Genomic DNA, 20,108 nt, shown 5'->3' with positions numbered 1-20,108 from the left:
GACTCCGAGTCAGTGCTACAGACAGGCCGCAGTGCTGGTGGTGAGCGAGATGACGTCTGGAGACTGTGAGCGACCGGTTAGCGGATGGCAGAGCATCAGTGCCGGTGTGAACGATGTCCTTGCCTGTCCTTTGAGGAGATACATCAGGAGTGTGGATCATCCCTCCATCCAGTGGTACAAGGTACAAACACATCATTATCTCCATACGGGGTCAGGGTCGCCTGTAATGTTGTTTTTCTGTTGAACAGAAACAACATAGGTTAGGTTAGGTTAGGTTAGGTTAGGTTAGGTTACTTTATTGGTACCCGTAGGTAAACTTGTTTTACAGTCTAAGAGGCAGGACATCCTTAAAACTTTGTTGACCACAACATAACATGCATCACACAAAACATTGAAACATATAAAATCAAGTAGTAAAAGAAAAAAAGGAAGAACAGAGAACAGTACATGACCACAATGCTTGTGCGTTTTGTGCAAATAATTTTACCGTTTGTTTAACAGAGTGATTGCCGCTGGTACAAAACTGTTTTTAAATCTTGTGGTTCTGTAACCAGGAACTTTTAGTCTCCATCCAGAGGGGAGATACTGGAATTCCCTATTCAGAGGATGTAGGCTATCTTTTTTGATGGCCATAGATAGCCGCTGTAGTTGTTTAGCATACAGGGATATATTCATATTTCCATTGACCTTTTAAGATTTTATTAGTTTTAATGACAATGTTTCATGTCTGAAAAAAATATATAGGTCTACTACATTTATGCCTTTGAACTTATATAAAATTTCCATCCATTTGGATTACACAGTTTTAACAAACAAACTCAATTTGATGCATGTCAGCCAGTCATAATTAATTAAAATGAATATTTATTAACACACAACGTTTCGGTCACACAACCTTCATCAGGAGTATACAAATGTTCAAATTCATTTCTTTTAAGATAAACACATGACCAATCAACAGAGCTTCATCTGTAAACAATTAAGCTCATTGGAAGTACATTATTAGCACCACATCATAAACAGTTGATTGTTGTAACTATCACAATTTGTAACTATTTATGATGTGGTGCTAATTATGTACTTCCAATGAGCTTAATTGTTTACAGATGGAGCTCTGTTGATTGGTCATGTGTTTATCTTAAAGGGCACCTATTATGACTCTTTTCACAAGATGTAAAATAAGTCTCCGATGTCCCCAGAGTATGTATGTGAAGTTTTAGCTCAAAATACCCAACAGATCATTTTTTACAGCATGTTTAAATTAAAATTTTTTTGGGGCTCAGAAAAACGCGCTGTTTTAGTGTGTGCCCTTTAAATGCAAATTAACTACTGTGCACGGCACGGGGGCGGAGCCTCACAAGCTTGCGCTTCAGTCAGGACAATCTCATCTGATAATATCAGAACAGAAACTCTCAGTTGCGGTGTTCATTTCGACTCGGAGTCGGACAATAATGCCCACAGAGCCAGAGAATATATGCTGTATGGACATAGAACAGGTAGAGTTTAGTTTAATTATGGTTATAACTTAAAGGACAAATCAAGTGAAAAATGAACCTAGGGGTAATTAACACATGGTTACCGAGTCGATCGTTCCCTGCGATGCGTTTTCATGAAAATCGAATGTAAAGAGTTTTATTTATAAAAACAGATTAGCTCATAACACTAGTATATAGGGCAGAGAGTAAGTAAAAGTAAATCGCTAGTTAATACCACTAACAAGGCTCAAAATAGCCTCACACTAACACGGGAGCATAATGAGGGTCCCTACATGCAAAACGAAGAATTGAGAACTTTGTAAGTGTACAGACAGTTTAATAAGAAGATACTTTATAAAGACAGTACATTACGTGTTTACAGGCAGGATCCATCTTGGAAAACAGTCTCGACTAGTCGAGCCACGAACGCCGTGCTACATTAGATTGGTACATTAGACATCGCACGGCGTTCGTGGCTCGACTAGTCGAGACTGTTTTCCAAGATGGATCCTGCCTGTAAACACGTAATGTACTGTCTTTATAAAGTATCTTCTTATTAAACTGTCTGTACACTTACAAAGTTCTCAATGCTTCGGTTTGCATGTAGGGACCCTCATTATGCTCCTGTGTTAGTGTGAGGCTATTTTGAGCCTTGTTAGTGGTATTAACTAGCGATTTACTTTTACTTACTCTCTGCCCTATATACTAGTATCACCTGCAGGTGTGCGATGGAGTTTGTTCACTAACAGCCAGTCATAATTAAAACCAGTAAAAAACGTGAATTTATGAAAATGCTGTTTCAGTGAATATTGCTTGTTCCACACCTAGCCATATGTAACCATGTTCATACTTTTTAACTGAATAGAATATTCAGTTAAAAATAAAATATTATTATGTAAATAAAATCAAGTTGATGGAAGTAGTTAATAATAAACTATGCCTAGATTTTTTTAAGTGCAGAAATCTGAACCTTTTCATTTATGTTTGACTGACAGTGTCACATTTGTTTATTTTAAAACTGTAATCTGAGTGGATGGAAATTGTATATATAGTTCCAATTCATAAATGTAAAATTTAAACCTAAATATTTTTGAGTGGGGGAACCCTGGTTCCTAAATGGAAACTGCAGTTATTTAAGGAACAAATTAACCCTTGTGCTCTGTTAAATTCTAGATATTGTATGATCGTTCTGTTCCGGGTAAATTTTAAGTTAATTGTATTTGATGCATGTCAAGGATCAGGACGAGATTATGTTGTGAGCACAACAAAAACTCAGTTTATTTATGGATAATTTGCACACAATGGGCATAAGCAGCCAAGAGAAAATAATTAGGTCCTGCAGAGAGTGTTGGGCAGCTCGATTCCCAGGAGCCGGCGGGAGAACCGGAGAACCGGAGGAACAGATAACGTGATGGATTGAGACGAGAGAGAGGAGAAAACTAAACTGGCTCTGGAGTCTAGAAATAAATAGGGGGACTAATGAGGAAGGTTAACTGATGACCGTTTTTTTTTTTTTTTTTTTTTTTTTTGAAAAAACATGTTGATGTTTTTTGATGTGTACTTATGTCTTTGTGTGTGTTTGCTTTCCTGAAGCTCAAGCAGTAGAGCAGGCGCCAAGATTATGGGTTCGATTCCCAGGAGAATTCTCATGGACTGATTAAACATTTACACCTTCAATTCAGCATTGTGTTAATCCCTTAACGAAAACTATGATGAAAAATGTTCGGCGACTACCATTTTTTTTAGACAAGACGACACTGTTCATTAACAATAACTGTGACTATATCAACATGCAATATCGTTGATGAAAAGACAAAACTAAAATATAAGTAAAAAATATATATATATACTAAAACCTATTTTTTTGCAGAAAAAAACACATAATAGACAAAATGTCTCAGACCGTTTTTAACAGTCCACTACGAGCTTTCATGCTTGTGGTTGCCAGATGTCAAGAGCTTAAATCCCCAATCAGAGACTTTCTGTTAAAAGGAAACTATTTCTGCTGTGTTTTACTTAATCTTCTCAATCTGGCAACCAATCTGCCATCAAAGCTTCAGTGATGAACTGTAATAAATCCAAACATGATCTCAACTAAATTTTTTATAATAAATGCACTTACTTGTGTTTATTACTTACTTACTTTATTCTGTGGAATTCCACTGTTTTTATTTTTGACGTTTAGTCAACTTAAACTTGACTAGACAAAAACAGGACAAGGCTAAATAAAAAAAATAGCTGATAAAATTAACACCTCTGCCAAACGCATTCATGTAAATGTAAATATCCTCAGAGGGTAGTTGAGGAAATGACAACAAAATACACCATTTTTATTGTGGATATGTGCAGCTGCGTAATATAAACTCTATTCCTTTGTCTCGTCTGTGTCTGCTGTCTTCTCTGATTCTCAGAACTGTGAGCCTCTTCAAGAAGATGAGAAGTTTGCTCCAAATGAGGATATGCTTTACATACGCAAAGTGCATCTTGATGACGCTGGATGGTACACCTGCAAATTGACCTTTAGTTTAGGTGGAGTCGTCGGTGAAATGGCTGAATCTGTTGAGTGTGAAGTTAACGGTGAGCGTTTACTGTGTGATGGATTTTTTAATGAATAAAATAGTAAACTGTATATCAAACTAATCATTATTCTAACATCTAACCTTACTATTAGGTCTAACATTCTAACACTTTGGACAAAATGTACCAAAACGTTCTGTTCTTTGCCAATTTGTGTTGTGGAAAATTCTCCACAATTGAACCAATCTCTTTACCAATTGAACCAATCATATTGATAGAAGGTGACATGTTAGTCATGATGATCTTATCTGTTGTGTCTGTCTTTATCCTATAAAACCTCTTGTATTCCTGTTTGCTGGTGGGATTCTCTCTGAAATTCGTCTGAGATCCTCCGGCCGTGCTTCTTCTTGGGAGAGATTCTCTGAGAACTGCTCGGGAATTCTCCTGGCCGTGATTAAAGCATTTAAAAGACATTGTCTTAAGTCTGCCTGGTTTTTATTGCTGCACAGCAAGTTAGTTAAGGGAACAAGTTTGGGAATACTGACTCGGCCGACGTCGACTGTAGACGCGCTAGACAATAAATCTTATTGAACGGGGACGTCGACTGTAGACGAGACCCTGAGAAACTAACCTGGACTGTAGACATTCAGGGACGTCGATTGTAGACGAGACCCAGGTAGACTTAGGTCAGGAGCGACATAGAGAAAAATCTACCACAACTGCACAATGGGTATTATTTAAAGCAGGGTTTCTCAGACTCGGTCCTGGAGGGCCGCTGTCCTGCAGAGTTTAGCTCCAACACTGAGCAAACACACCTGAGCAAGCTAATCAATGTCTTCAGGATCACTAGAAACTCACAGCTAAGTGTGTTTGATCAGGGTTGGAGCTAAACTGTGCAGGATAGTGGCCCTTCAGGACCGAGTTTGAGGAACCCTGATTTAAAGGAACACGCCGACTTTTTGGGACTTTAGCTTATTCACCGTATCCCCCAGAGTTAGATAAGTCCACACATACCCCTCTCATCTCTGTGCGTGCCGTAACTCTGTCTGACGCACCCACCGCTAGCCTAGCTTAGCACAAAGACTGGAGGTAAATGGCTCCAGCTAGCATACTGCTCCCAATAAATGACAAAATAACACCAACATTTTCCTATTTGCATGTGGTGATCTGTATAGTCACAGTGTGTACAAATAACAAGGTCACATGAGACACAGCCATCTTCTAACCGAATACATACTGGGAACTATATCCTCAAAAGGCGAAGCACTGCTACTTCTGCAGAGGGATTTGCTTTCATTTCTTCACTTCTTTTTAAAGTGAAGAAGTGTAATTGAACGAATCACAAGAGGACATGGTGGCCTGGAGTTTCAGAACATATGAGGAAAAAAGAAAGACAAAGCATTTCATGCAACACAATTCCAATTACTTTATCATCTCTGTTATATTTAACAATGTTATCTCATATTTCACCCATAATAGTCTATTTATAAACATATTCTTTCTACCACTGTCCACGTATTCTATCTCTTTAACCACGATGAAATGATACTTTTAAATATAAAACTAGTACCGCCAGTAGAGGGATCGGAGAGACACCAGTCAGTGTATGACATCAGTCCATATTTACACACATATTTAGCTCTGATTAATGGATGTGAATAATCATGCATAACAGATAACTGCTCCAGAAATGCTTTGTTAATTTTATCTTAATTTAATTAATAAGAAACTAAAAATAAAGCATTTTTTCAATGTTTTGTCAATTTGCTTTTTAATTTGTTCTTTTTTTATAATTATCACAGATGAATATTTAATGAAACCGAGGTTGATTGAGCCAGTTAATGAGATCATCAAAGTTGAGAGAGGTAAGCTGGACATTTCTTTTAATTATCAGAATATATTTATTTATTCATGGATCTTTTATTTACCTCAGATCTTTTAGCTACTCATATGTTCTGTACACTCAAAGTTCAGTTACTTGAGCAATAAACCACATCCTGCAACTAAATTCACTGAAACCCTTTTACAATAAGGTTCAATTTCCTGACATTAACCATGAACAATACTTCAAAAACATTTCTTGGTCACACTTTACAATAAGGTTCATAAGTTAACATTATTTAATGTATTAACTAACATGAACTAACAATGAGCAATACATTTGTTACATTATTTATTAATGTTATTGAATAGAAATCCAGCTGTTCATTGATTGTTCATGTTAGTTCACAGTGCATTAACTAATGTTAACAAATAAAACATTTGATTTTAATAATGCATTAGTAAATGTTGAAATTAATATTAACTAAGATTAATAAATGCTGTAGAAGTATTGTTCATTCTTGTTAACTATGGTAGTTAAACTAATGTTAACTAATGAACCTTATTGTAAAGTGTTACCCATTTTTTAAATGTAAATTTCAACATTTAATAATACATTATAAGTTGTGTCTGTTAATATTATTTAATGAACCCGTGCTAAAAAGAACTTAGCAACGAACAGTTGTATTTTCATTAACTAATGTTAACAAAGATGAATAAATTCTGTAGAAAAAGTATTGATCATTGTTATTTAATGTTAGTTAATGCATGAACTAATGTTAACTAATGGGCTCTTGTTGTAAAGTGTTACCGAAGCCAAAACTGTAAGAGTGTGTGTGTCCTGTGACAGTCAGAGAATATTATAAACTCCAGCTGTGTTTGTATGTTTTTCAGGTTCATCCTTCAGGAAGGATTGTGTTGTATTTGTGCCGGGAAAAGGCATTACCCTGGTGCCAGTGCTGTGGAAAGGTCTCTTGGGATCTGAAGAGGACATTATCACCAACAACTCGTCGAAACGCATTCATCAGGAACGCATGAAGTGAGTACTGAATTTAGCTGTGGTTCAGATAAGACAAAGACAGGAAAAGAAGTATCCTTTTTTTGTTTGAAACTATACAGACTAGATTTATATATTTATTATGAACAATCTTTTGATAAAGTTCCTACAAGAAAAAAGAGAAAATACTCAAAATAAACAAAGCACCTTTCATTTGTCACTGTAGTCCAGTGAGAAGTGTGTGTGTGTGTGTAAACCTCACTCCCCTGATCTCAAGAGACTGTGGTCTTTATCCTCCATGTTTGAGTGCATGCGTACGGATTCGGGTTCGAGTCTCGCTTAGAACAGGCGGTTCGAGCTGGAGGGGCTCCATAATGTATTTCAATTATTGGATAATACAAAAATAGCTGTTACCACATGATTATTTGATATTTAAAACATTTTCATAAATTTTTCCCAGTCAAAATTATGTCACAGTTATGGATTGTGATATATGCCATTACTTAAATATTAGATTTCAGTCATGCCTGATATAGACACAAAATATTAATAATATTAATAATATAAATAAAAAAATATATAAAAAAAATGACTAATTGTAAAAAGATAAAAACTTTATTGGCAGCAGTAGAACCATACAGTTTTCACAGTTTCTGTGTGGGATTTATTTTAAGAATTAAAATGATTTGGTGAAAGAATATATATAGGTAAATATTCCTGTTTATTAGTAGGTAATGTTATATTGGTGAGTTATAAGCAATATAATTTTAAGTTGAAAATGTAACTGTGTGTCCTTTCCTCTTAAAGTGAAAGCAGAACAGAGGATGGTTTTGTGTTAGTGCGCACACTCTCCGTGTCAGATGTTTGGCAGGAAGATTTCTATCTAAACTTCACCTGTATGGTGTTCAGCAGCCGAGGAACCCTGATCGGACAGTTCTCACTCGTTCCTGCAGGTGCGACTCAAGCATCACACCATCACACCCTCACACCATCACATCATCACACCATCACACCATTACACCATCACAGCATCACACCCTCACACCATCACTCCATCACACACTCACACCATCACACCATCACACCATCACACCCTCACACACTCACACCATCACACCATCACACCCTCACACCATCACACCATCACACCATCACACCATCACTGCATCACAGCATCACACACTCACACCATCACACCATCACAGCATCACACACTTACACACACAGCATCACACACTCACACCATCACACACTCACTGCATCACAGCATCACACCATCACACACTCACAGCATCACATCATCACACCCTCACACCATCACACCATCACAGCATCACACCATCACACCATCACACACTCACAGCATCACACACTCACACCATCACAGCATCACACACTTACACACACAGCATCACACACTCACACCATCACACACTCACTGCATCACAGCATCACACCATCACACACTCACAGCATCACAGCATCACACCCTCACACCCTCACACCATAACACCATCACAGCATCACACCATCACAGCATCACAGCATCACACACTCACACACTCACACACACAGCATCACACCATCACACATTCACAGCATCACACCATCACACCATCACACACTCACAGCATCACACACTCACACACTCACACACACAGCATCACACCATCACACACTCACAGCATCACACCATCACAGCATCACAGCATCACACACTCACACACTCACACACACAGCATCACACCATCACACACTCACAGCATCACACCCTCACACCATAACACCATCACAGCATCACACCATCACAGCATCACACCATCACAGCATCACACACTCACACACACAGCATCACACCATCACACACTCACAGCATCACACCCTCACACCATCACACACTCACAGCATCACACCATCACACCATCACACACTCACAGCATCACACCCTCACACCATCACACACTCACAGCATCACACCATCACACCATCACACACTCACAGCATCACACCATCACACACTCACAGCATCACACCATCACACACTCACAGCATCACACCATCACACACTCACAGCATCACACCATCACACACTCACAGCATCACACCATCACAGCATCACTGCTTTTTAAGTCCAGTCAAGTCACCTTCATGTATATAACGCTTTTACAATATAGATTGTTTCACAGCAGCTTTACAGTGATAATAGGAATATTAAAGTAACAGAGATTGTTTAGGCTTTACAGTAGCTCTAGAATAAAGTTATTGTCCAGATAAAGTTAGTTTTGATTGATTCACTTCCGTCGCAACGATCATTAGTTATTAACTTAGAGGCTGCTAACACGACACCGTTCTCACAGAAACGGTGTTAAACCAATTTAACACTTTATTGGTCCAAAATCTTGCTGCATCAAATATCATTTTGTTATCGGCTGTTGTTGTTTCGCTTTGAGTGTCGACAGACCAGTGACTAGTTAACTGGTTAAATGAGCAATGGGTGTTTCTCCTTTAGTCGGAGTGGCCGAGAGGAAGCGAAAACCACCAAACTCACAAGTCTTCACCATATTTGTGGTTTTATTTTGGGAAAATCTATTGGTTTGTCTCAAGTTTTAATGGTTGACTATAAATTAAATCACTCAAAAATAATCATTTGAATTACTGAACATATTAAATGAATAATTATACCTCATTTATGTTGATTCTACATAAAGATATGTGGATTTGAGGTGTTAATATATGTGTTCATATTTTTATTATTAAACCACAAACCTAATTTATTTATTTATTTACTTTTTTGAATAACATTTTGAATGCCCCTTTATCCATTATTTTATCAAGTAGTTTATTTACTTGTTCACTTTTGTAGATACTGGCATCGTTTTCATGACACATTTGTCTTGTTTATTTATTAAATAGTTATTTATTATTTATTCTGTGTTTACAGAATGACATGTTTTAAAGTTTATATTGCTTTCAAATGATTTTGAAGATTGGCATGTGGAAAATAAAATTTCTATAAGCAAGCATATGATCTACTTTTACTTGTCTATTATACTAGCAACACATAAACAGATTTCCACATCCACAGATCCGAATCTCTTCTTGCTTCTCGGGCTTCTCCTGGGATCGGTGGCGCTGCTTTTCGTGATGGGAGTTTCTCTGTGCACCGTATTCAAGGTGGAGCTGGCCTTGTGGGTCCGGACTGTGTTTCCATTCTTCTACAAAACCACAGGTACTCATATGAACAGGAAATATACTTTCGCACGTTAGCAGTTACTTGGAAATAACGCAGTTACATTAACCAGAGTTCACACCTTCCCCTGCTATCACAGCATTACAGGACATGATGAAATGTGTTTCTGATGTTGTTTCTTCTAGATGGTGATGGTAAGCAGTATGATGCCTACATTGCCTATCCGAGAGTCCTTGATGGCTCGAGTGAAAAGGCTGAGGTTTTTGCGATGAGCACTTTGCCGCAGGTCTTGGAGGGCCGGTACGGTTATAAGCTTTTCATTCTGGGCCGGGACGGTCTACCTGGAGAAGGTAAAGAGTTTGCAATAAAACAAAGCACTGTAATCTAAACCAGCGGTTCTTCTTGTCATCACATTGGAAATCAATACAAACATTAGGTGTATGACAGTAGTCTGGGTTAGGGCTGCATGATTTAGGGAAAAATCTATTTGGGATTTTTATGATAAAAATTGTGAGGTTTGCTCTGGTTGTTAGTAGGGCTGCAGTAATCAAGAAAAATAATATAATAATTGATAAGATTGGTGAATGTTATTTCATGTCCCCTCATTATTTGTGGTGAAAAGCTGTGTAATAAGTCATACATTTTAGGTAGGGATGCACCGATATTAAAATATTGGCCGATACTGATAACCGATAATTATTTATATATTAAAGCCAATAACCAATGTATTAGCCGATAAATCTAAATCCAAATTTTTAGATTATTTTTGAGCTGCACATGTTGCACTGAACTGTATTTTCCTTTTATGAAGTGATTTCAATCATATTTCAAGCAATTTAAAACCATCATGTTGAACAGTGCGCATCTGAAGTGTCTCAGCTGAAGGAAATAATACATTATTTATCGGCTTTAATATATCGGCCAAATCTTTTTATCGGCCCGATAACGATAACATTCAAGTATATTGTCCGACACGATATGGTGGCCGATATATTGTGCGTCCCTAATGTTAGGTTTAATCCCGATGTTCTGCCTGGCTGATTGTCCTCCTCATGTTTCCAGCGGTGGTGGATGTTGTAGAGGAGGCTCTGACCCGCTGTCGTCGACTTCTTCTCCTCTACACCGCGACGTCTCTCTGCAGTCCCGAGGCGCTGGAGTGGGCCGAGCAGCAGACGGGCCTGTACCGAGGGCTCGTGGAGAACACTGTGAGCATCGTTCTCCTGGAGCTGGAGGAGATCCGAGAGCCCGACCGCCTGCCTCACTCAGTGAGACTCCTCAAGGAGAAACAGGGAGCGTTACAAGCCTGGAAGAGAAGGAAGAGGTGGATGTGCTGCGACTGGAAGATGGAGGAGCGTGTGACCTCTCTCGACCCTTCGGCGCGCTTCTGGAGGGAGGTGCGCTATCACATGCCTGTCAGAGGAAAATCCAAAAACAGGAATTGGTTTAGTTTCTAGCTTTGTGATGCAATCAGCAATCTGGAGGTGAAAAGAAGCTTTAACTTTGCCTTTAACTATAGAGCGCAACAGGGACCGCACCTTTCCACCAGCCTTTTTTCCAGAGGGCTTTTTTTTTATTTTGTTAGTAAAGAAATATAAACAGATAAGCCAAACATGCCAGCTCCCATATGAATCTCAATATTTCAGTCTGTTCTCTTTATTTTTGGAGGCAAACCACTCATCCCTTGATGCATTTGAATATAGAGCCCAATTGTTCCTCTGATTACAACCTAAAACAATTTTCAGTCGGGGTACATTTTACAAATCTCGCAAAATGAGGAGGATGAAGAGGCTGCAAGTACTAATAATGTGGATAGATGCCGCAATGGAAACGGTACAGAGAAACGTAAGGGTCCGAGAGCGTTGCCAGCTGTGGTGGGAAAAATGTGTGTTCTTTGCAGAAAATGAACGGTTCTGCAACTTTCGTGTGCGAAGGCAAACATTTCAGTATATTTGCGATGTACTTCGCACTCGACTGTATCGCAAAACCACACAGCTCTCAGTTCCGGAGAGAGGAGAGGGAATAAATACAGTTTGTGTGACGTCCACCTGTAAATGCAGACAAGATGGCTGGATTGCGTTTATATTACACTGAAATCCGATCACAATATGTCCTCGACTGATCGGAGAACATTCCAGTCAGAAGCGCGTTTACACTTGTCTTTTCAGTGTGTATGTGGACAACATCCGGATACAGGTCACATGTTAATGCCAAGTGTAAACGCAGCCTAAGATGAAGAGAACTTGAGCTCTTGCACACCAGTCATTCTGTGGACACAAAATAGAAAGCTGTAAATACTATGTCAGATGTGAAATAAAAAAAAATAATACAGAAATGATGTAAATAAAAACTAAAGATTTTATGAATTTTTTCATTGTTTCACAATTCATACTGTGCTCTTGTGTTTATAATGCAACATTGGATTCACTCACAATCTGTTGTGCAGTGATATATTTCTTGCTTAAAGGTGCTGTATGTAACTTTTCTACTAAAATGAATCCTTTTTTTATTGCATGTGTGTGAAGGGGTTGTAATCTCACATTAAAATGATCCTCTTTGCGGGTTTTGCTATTACCTCGGAAAGCAAGTATTCTTATTTCTATGTGAGGGTCCCGGGTCGGATTTACCGCAAAATCCAGTGACGTCACCTGCATGCGCGCTCCCGAGCCTCTCGCCTCATCTAGCCTACTGACTTTGCACTCAACAGCGACGACACTGCAACTTGTGACATGGACTTATGACTTATGCAACTTATGACATGTCTGATAACACTAAGAAACGACCTGCTCCCAGCACAACACAGACTCCAACACAAACTCCACATATTGATAAAAAACAAAAAACAAATTTTTTCTGCTGAAGCTCGTAAGGCCAGACGTGAATCGGACGAACTTCGGGTGAAAACACGGATCAACATCGGCAGGGCATTTGAATCATGGAGAAACCTTATCTACAAACCTAGAATGTACATTTCCTGAAGAAAATGTGAAGTGGTGCTTGCAGTGGCACAATTCGGCACGGTTGATAGGGTTCCATACTTATCATGGTACGAGCATGGAGCATTAGTTCAATGTCAAGCTGATAAAAGTAGCCTATTATTGTAACGTTGCAGTGGGAGTTTACCTGAGTTTCCAGCATGTTGTGTGATGCTTTCTCCGGTGTGTTGCGTCTCAGTCTGGAAGGTACCCACAGTGCCGTTTATATACTGTCTATGCACAGTGCTCGCTCATAAATTCGAGCACGGTCAGCACGCGCAATGGCAAGAGCACGCGCTTGTAAACTTATTGGTTGCAATCTGAAACATCACCGCTAGAGGTCGCTGAATCCTACATACAGCACCTTTAATGTGTTTTATTTTTTATGATTTTTACTCCAAATATGTTTACATGTTTTATGTACAATATGAATTGCTTATTTATTATGAATATTCAATTCAATTCACATTTATTTGTATAGAACTTTTCACAATACACATTGTTTCAAAGCAGCTTTACAGAAAATGCATGAATCAACATGACATTTTAGAGTATCTGATATCAGAGGAAACTAAGTTATGTATTTCAGAAATGTACATGTACAAAATCACAGTTAGCTAAAAATTGAATAGAAACATTGAGCTCATTGAAGTAATGAATACTTGTTTGTTAACAATTCATGACATTTAGAAAAATGAAGCAATGTGAAGAGACAGAGATTGTTTTTTAAGTGCCCCTATGATGCTTTTTGAGATATCACCTTTCATATAGTGAGTAATAAAGCTGTTTGTGAATGTAAAAGATCTGCAAAGTTTCAAAGATCAAAGTGCAGATAACTGGAGTTATTGAGGACTTAAGATGGCCGCCGTGTACTCATGTCCGTTCAGTCCACAGGACCGTAGGGTGTCCCGTTTGTCATGTTAGTGTGATAATCGCCCTCGATGTACGCCCTCGAAGGCTGTCCCAGTTCGAAAGGGCCATCAAATGCTCACTCCGTTCCTCGGGCCTGAAGGACACAGATGGACCCTGGGTTAGGGTTAGACCTGCCCGACCCCAGAATTCACTGAGCCGCTGATGACAGGATTTTTTATTCAAAGGAAACGACAGGTGATTCTCTGGCGGCAGAGGAATTCACTTATAAATGTAAGTATTGTGTTTTAATTTACTCAAATATCTATCTAAAACAATTCTTAAAAGCCACAGGTCTTTCTTTCTTAAAAATGTGAACTTAACCCCTGCATTACCACTGTGTAGCTTCATTTGTTATGTGGTCTGAGGCAATACTAGTTCTAATACTTTGTGTTGTTTTAGGGAGCATAGAGCAGACATGAGTTTATTAGAATGAAGGATGACAACAACCATTTATTTACCGGGGTAAAACTCGGTCAGTGTGGATTGGCAACGACTCATTTGTAATATTTCCACTAGGCTCTCTTGTGTATTAGAACAAATAGCCCTCATACAAAGCCCACAACAATAAGACAACCAGTAGAGAAGACAATAGTCTTTCACTTTGTTGTAGTGTTGTCATGCAAGCCATGTCTACCAACGTTTTAACCACATTCGAGTATTCAGAAATATGATTTCTGAAGTATTGTGCATGAATGTACTGCTGTGTCAGATTGTCTATGTTAAGATTGCTTCCATGTCTTAATATTTTTCTAAAGTGTTTCCTTTTTCTCTTGTCTTAGGACAATTATGGAGAAAATGGTCCTGCTGGGGATCGTCACTTCCTTGTGGTAAAAAATAAAAGGGGGAGACCTTAAAAAACAAAGCAAGCAAGTTAATTGACACATCTATGCTGAAATGTATTGTTGTTGTTGTTACGTCCCCCAGCTCTGGTGTTTGTTCCTATTAATGTGTTTGAGTGCAGTGTCTCTTCCCCTTTTCTTAATTACAGATGAGCCGCACCTGAGCGAAGCCTACTTGCGCTATAAAAGGCTTCTGGGACCGTACACAGAGACTCAGAACAGTCGATGCCCAGCCGTGCTTTCTGTCTTTTGAGTGACTGCCATCTAGCTGTCCACCCGGCAGTAGAAAGTGTTCCGCTTTTGTAGTTGATTGTATTGTTAACATACCTATTATTTGATACCCATTCTGTTAAATAAACATACCCCTATTTTTGATACGAGCTGATCTGTGTGCCTCTCTCCTTTATGTTAGGAGTGGTGTCCGACTGCCCGTAACATAGTGGAGGCTCGTCCGAGATTAATAAATCGGACTTTAGTGTTAATTGCAGAACTTTTGAATGCTACAACATTTTGGTGAGTATTCTGGTGAGCAATTATGATTGTCTGTTCCTTTGTTTAGTCGACTGGAAAGTTTATTTTATTTTGGTGGATATCTCAGGAGGGGACACGTAGGAGATTCCTCGAGCTGAGTAAGCCACTGAAGATTGCGTAGGTTTTTAGGATTTTGTTTTGGTTTTGTGTATAGTTAGAGAAGTTGGACAACATTTTGCCTATCAGAATACCTTTTAGTTTAGTCATATAGCTTGTGATTTATTGTGGCATATCGTCTATTTAGTGAGCGCTGGTACTCTGATTGTACTAGTGTATTGGTTAAATTTGTGGGTGGACATTAAAATTAGTGGTCGTTTGTAGCCTATATTGTGCTTTTCGTTTGACCACTTTAGATATTCACTACTTTGTAGCATTGTCGCAGTTAAACTGCTTTGGTGAGTGATTATTTGTACTTGATTTTGTGCGCGCTTTAAGCGTCTTTACGCATTAAAATGACAACAGAGGAAGCATTCGTTAAAGAACCCTCAACTGAATTATTTTTGAAATTTTCGAAAGAGCAGTTGCCTAATTTGGCTGCAACTTATGAGGTTGAGCTCACTTCTGCTAAAAAGCGCACCGAAGATACAATCAAGGCCGTCTTACAAGCTGCTTTGGTTAGTAAGGGCATTCTGCCTGTAGAGAAACAATCTCCCGTGTCTACAGAAGCATGACAGCTGCAGATTCGGTTAAGAGAGTTAAGTATCAGAGAGAAGGAAATTGAGTTTGACCGTGAGCACATGGAAGCACAGGCCTGTGAGTATGAACTTGAAAACCGACTGGCGTTGAGAAAGTTAGAAATCGAGGCCCAGAGGGAAGGTGTCGCTCCTTCTGACCCTAATTCATTTGATGTCACCTTTTGTGGAAAGAGATGTGGAAAAATATTTTCCACACTTTGAGAGTCGCGACCAATTTAAATTGGCCGAGAACTGCATGGGCATTCCTCCTGCAATGTGTTTTAGTGGGAAGGGCGCAGGAGGTTTACTCATCGCTAACAGTGGAGCAGAGCGGTGACTATGATGTTGTGAAAGCGTCAGTTCTGAGGTGCTATCAGCTGATCCCTGAAGCATACCGACAGAAGTTTAGGAACTTAAAAAAAGCTGATCGTTGGTGCTCATCACAGCGGGTTGATAGTCAGGAAAAATTCCGTGAACTAATTCTTTTAGAAGAATTCAAGAACTGTCTGCCAACCGCTGTGGCAACCTATTTAGCTGAGCAGAAGGCCGAGTCTATTTCTGAAGCTGCTATACTTGCTGACGAATATGTTTTAATGCATAACATCGCCAGAGAACGTTTTCGCTTAAGAGTTAATCCCTCTATGACCACTGATGTAGACACGAAAAAGAATGCAGTAAAACAAGATGACAGACACTGTTTTTATTGTAAAAAACCCGGGCATGTTGTGGCAGAGTGCTTAATATTGAAAAAAAAAAAAACAGTCCACGAAACCAATGGGTCTCGTTAGTTCTTCTTCGAAGAAAATGTTGCCTGTCCTCCGTGCAGAGTTAAAATCAGAGAAAACCCAGTCCATGTACGAGCCCTTTCTGACGAATGGGACCGTATCTGTGCCTGGTGAGGAGGCTTTTGCTGTGTGCATCTTGCGAGATACGGGCGCTGCGCAGGCTTTCCTCCTTCGCGGCTTGTTGCCGTTGTCTGAAAAGACTGCAACTGGTAGTAGTGTCCTTGTTCGAGGAATCAAGATGGGTTTTCTCGATGTCCCCTTTCATTACGGGCATCTTGATTCAGATTTGGTGTGTGGTGATGTGGTTGTTGGTGTTCAAGACTCTTTGCCAATCCCCAGTGTCACGTTTCTCCTTGGCAATGACCTAGCCAGTGGAAACGTGTGCAGCCGTGGCGATGTCCCACCCGAGGTTGTGTCTGTGCCGCTCATTCAAGAGTGCCCCGATGAGTGCGCACAAAAATTCCTCAAGGTTTTTCCCACTAGTGTCGTCACTAGGTCGCAGACTCAGAGGTTGAGGGATGCAGTACCTCCCAATGACGTCGACCTGAGTGACAGTTTCGTCGCTCACCCCGCTCACCCTGCAGAGTGTGAGAGGCTCTTTGAACCCGCTTTCACTCAGTGCCGCAGTAGTCCTGTGCCTGTAGTGAACGATAAGAGAGAAAAAACAATCAAATGTCTCGTTATCATGAGAGAAACTTACTAATGCTCATAAACTTATCTAACCCTAACCCTAACAAAAAGACCCCACTCTTGTTTCATGTTTTAATGCAGTTGAATCTGTTTTGGACTGTGCAAGCGAGGGTCCGACCTATTTCATCAGAGACGGCTTACTTATGCGGAGGTGGAGACCTCGGAAAAGTAATGAGTGGAATGACATTGAGCAAAACGTTATGCCGTCTGAAAACAGACTCGCTATTCTGAGTGTCGCACATGACTGTGTTTCTGGTCATTTAGGTGTGACTAAAACATTCAACTGCGTTCTTCGTCACTTTTTCTGGCCTGGGCTTGAAGCGTGATGTGCGGCGTATTGTAAAACGTGCCATGTCCACCAGATTAGTGGTAAACCAAATCTGACATAGTTCCACCTGCACCGTTGTACCCCATACCTGCCATGAGTGAGCCTTTTGAGAAAGTAATCATTTAGGGGTGGTGTCCGACTGCCCGTAACGTTGTTGTTGTTGTTGTTGTTGTTGACAGGAGCCGGATAAACAGAGACCGAGAGCATGAGCGGTTTGAGAGAATCAGATGATGGACAGACTGTTTTCTCTTCTTGTGAGATTGGTAGAGAAATAACATTTATGTATTAAAATTCAAACAATTTTTCTATATATATAAAAAAAAAATTTGACCTATAATTTGTAAATGAAACAAATTAATTTCTGTACATTTGTTTATTTTTGTAATGCAAGTTAAAAATGAAACAGTTGTTCTATACATTATTTATTTTTGTAATGTATGTTATTTGTAAAGTAATTTCTGTACATTGTTTATTTGTTATGTAACTTGGAATGTGTAAATAAAAGAGAAGTAATTGTTCTGTACATGTTTATTTTTGTAATGCAAGTTATAATTTTTACATGAAACAGATTCTTCAATACATTTATTTTTTGTCACATAAATTTTGTAAATTAAATCACATTGTTCTATATATTACTTAAAGTACTTTTTACAAGTATTTACAACATACCTTATGTTAATCATCAGAAAAACAACATAAAAATATAAATTAACAGTACATAAAACAGAAGAGATCTTTAAACACTTTCGTTGAGCTGAGCAGGAGATCAGGATGAGCTCCTCAATGGAGACGCTGGTAAAGCCTCTTCCGGTGGGACACTATTCTGGGATCAGGGAATATTTTCACTGAGTTTCTAACATATTTCCACTGTTTATTGCATTTCTAACATTTTTGCGTTTCTAACATATTTCCACTGTTCACTGCATTTCTAAAATGTTTCTAACATATTTCCACTGTTCACTGCGTTTCTGACATATTTCCACTGTTCACTGTGTTTCTAACATTTTTGCGTTTCTAACATATTTCCACTGTTCACTGTGTTTCTGACATTTTTCCACTGTCCACTGCATTTCTAACATATTTCCACTGTTCACTGCGTTTCTAACATTTTTGCGTTTCTAACATATTTCCACTGTCCACTGCATTTCTAACACATTTCCACTGTTCACTGCATTTCTAACATTTTTGCGTTTCTAACATATTTACACTGTTCACTGTGTTTCTGACATATTTAAACTGTTCACTGCGTTTCTAACATATTTCCACTGTCCACTGCGTTTCTAACATATTTCCACTGTCCACTGCGTTTCTAATATATTTATTTCCACTGTCCACTGTGTTTCTAACATATTTACACTGTCCACTGCATTTGTAACATATTTACACTGTTCACTGTGTTTCTGACATATTTAAACTGTTCACTGCGTTTCTAACATATTTCCACTGTCCACTGCGTTTCTAATATATTTATTTCCACTGTCCACTGTGTTTCTAACATATTTACACTGTCCACTGTGTTTCTAACATATTTACACTGTTCACTGCATTTGTAACATATTTACACTGTTCACTGCGTTTCTAACATATTTCCACTGTTCACTGTGTTTCTAACATATTTACACTGTCCACTGCGTTTCTAACATATTTACACTGTTCACTGCGTTTCTGACATATTTACACTGTTCACTGCATTTGTAACATATTTACACTGTTCACTGCGTTTCTAACATATTTCCACTATTCACTGCATTTATAACATATTTCCACTGTCCACTGTGTTTCTGACATATTTCCACTGTCCACTGTGTTTCTAACATATTTACACTGTCCTCTGCGTTTCTAACATATTTCCACTGTCCACTGTGTTTCTGACATATTTCCACTGTCCACTGTGTTTTTTAACATATTTACACTGTCCACTGTTTTTCTAACATATTTCCACTGTCCACTGTGTTTCGGACATATTTCCACTGTCCACTGTGTTTTTTAACATATTTACACTGTCCACTGTGTTTCTAACATATTTCCACTGTCCACTGCGTTTCTGACATATTTACACTGTTCACTGCATTTATAACATATTTACACTGTCCTCTGCGTTTCTAACATATTTCCACTGTCCACTGTGTTTCTGACATATTTCCACTGTCCACTGTGTTTTTTAACATATTTACACTGTCCACTGTGTTTCTAACATATTTCCACTGTCCACTGCGTTTCTGACATATTTACACTGTTCACTGCGTTTCTGACATATTTACACTGTTCACTGCATTTATAACATATTTCCACTGTCCACTGTGTTTCTGACATATTTACACTGTTCACTGCGTTTCTAACATATTTCCACTGTCCACTGTGTTTCTAACATATTTCC

General features: G+C 38.8%; 1 protein-coding gene across 1 annotated transcript in view; it reads left to right on the top strand.

Annotated features, from left to right (window-relative positions):
- The window catches only part of LOC308692726 (interleukin-1 receptor type 1), a 40,498-nt gene extending 26,729 nt beyond the window's left edge, over positions 1-13,769 (top strand). The window contains exons 5-12 of the mRNA XM_081369033.1: positions 1-181; positions 3,887-4,052; positions 5,795-5,857; positions 6,708-6,852; positions 7,618-7,763; positions 9,896-10,039; positions 10,186-10,350; positions 11,063-13,769. Of these exons, the coding sequence (XP_081225159.1) occupies positions 1-181; positions 3,887-4,052; positions 5,795-5,857; positions 6,708-6,852; positions 7,618-7,763; positions 9,896-10,039; positions 10,186-10,350; positions 11,063-11,454 (1,402 nt within the window). The 3' untranslated portion in view covers positions 11,455-13,769. The remainder of the gene's footprint in view (positions 182-3,886; positions 4,053-5,794; positions 5,858-6,707; positions 6,853-7,617; positions 7,764-9,895; positions 10,040-10,185; positions 10,351-11,062) is intronic.
- Positions 13,770-20,108: the final 6,339 nt, after the last annotated feature.

Source organism: Scardinius erythrophthalmus (assembly GCF_964197995.2).
Source record: "Scardinius erythrophthalmus genome assembly, chromosome: 6".
NCBI classification, from domain to species: domain Eukaryota; kingdom Metazoa; phylum Chordata; class Actinopteri; order Cypriniformes; family Leuciscidae; genus Scardinius; species Scardinius erythrophthalmus.
The sequence above is the reverse complement of the archived record's forward strand: the minus strand, read 5'-3'. Positions and strand labels throughout refer to the sequence as shown.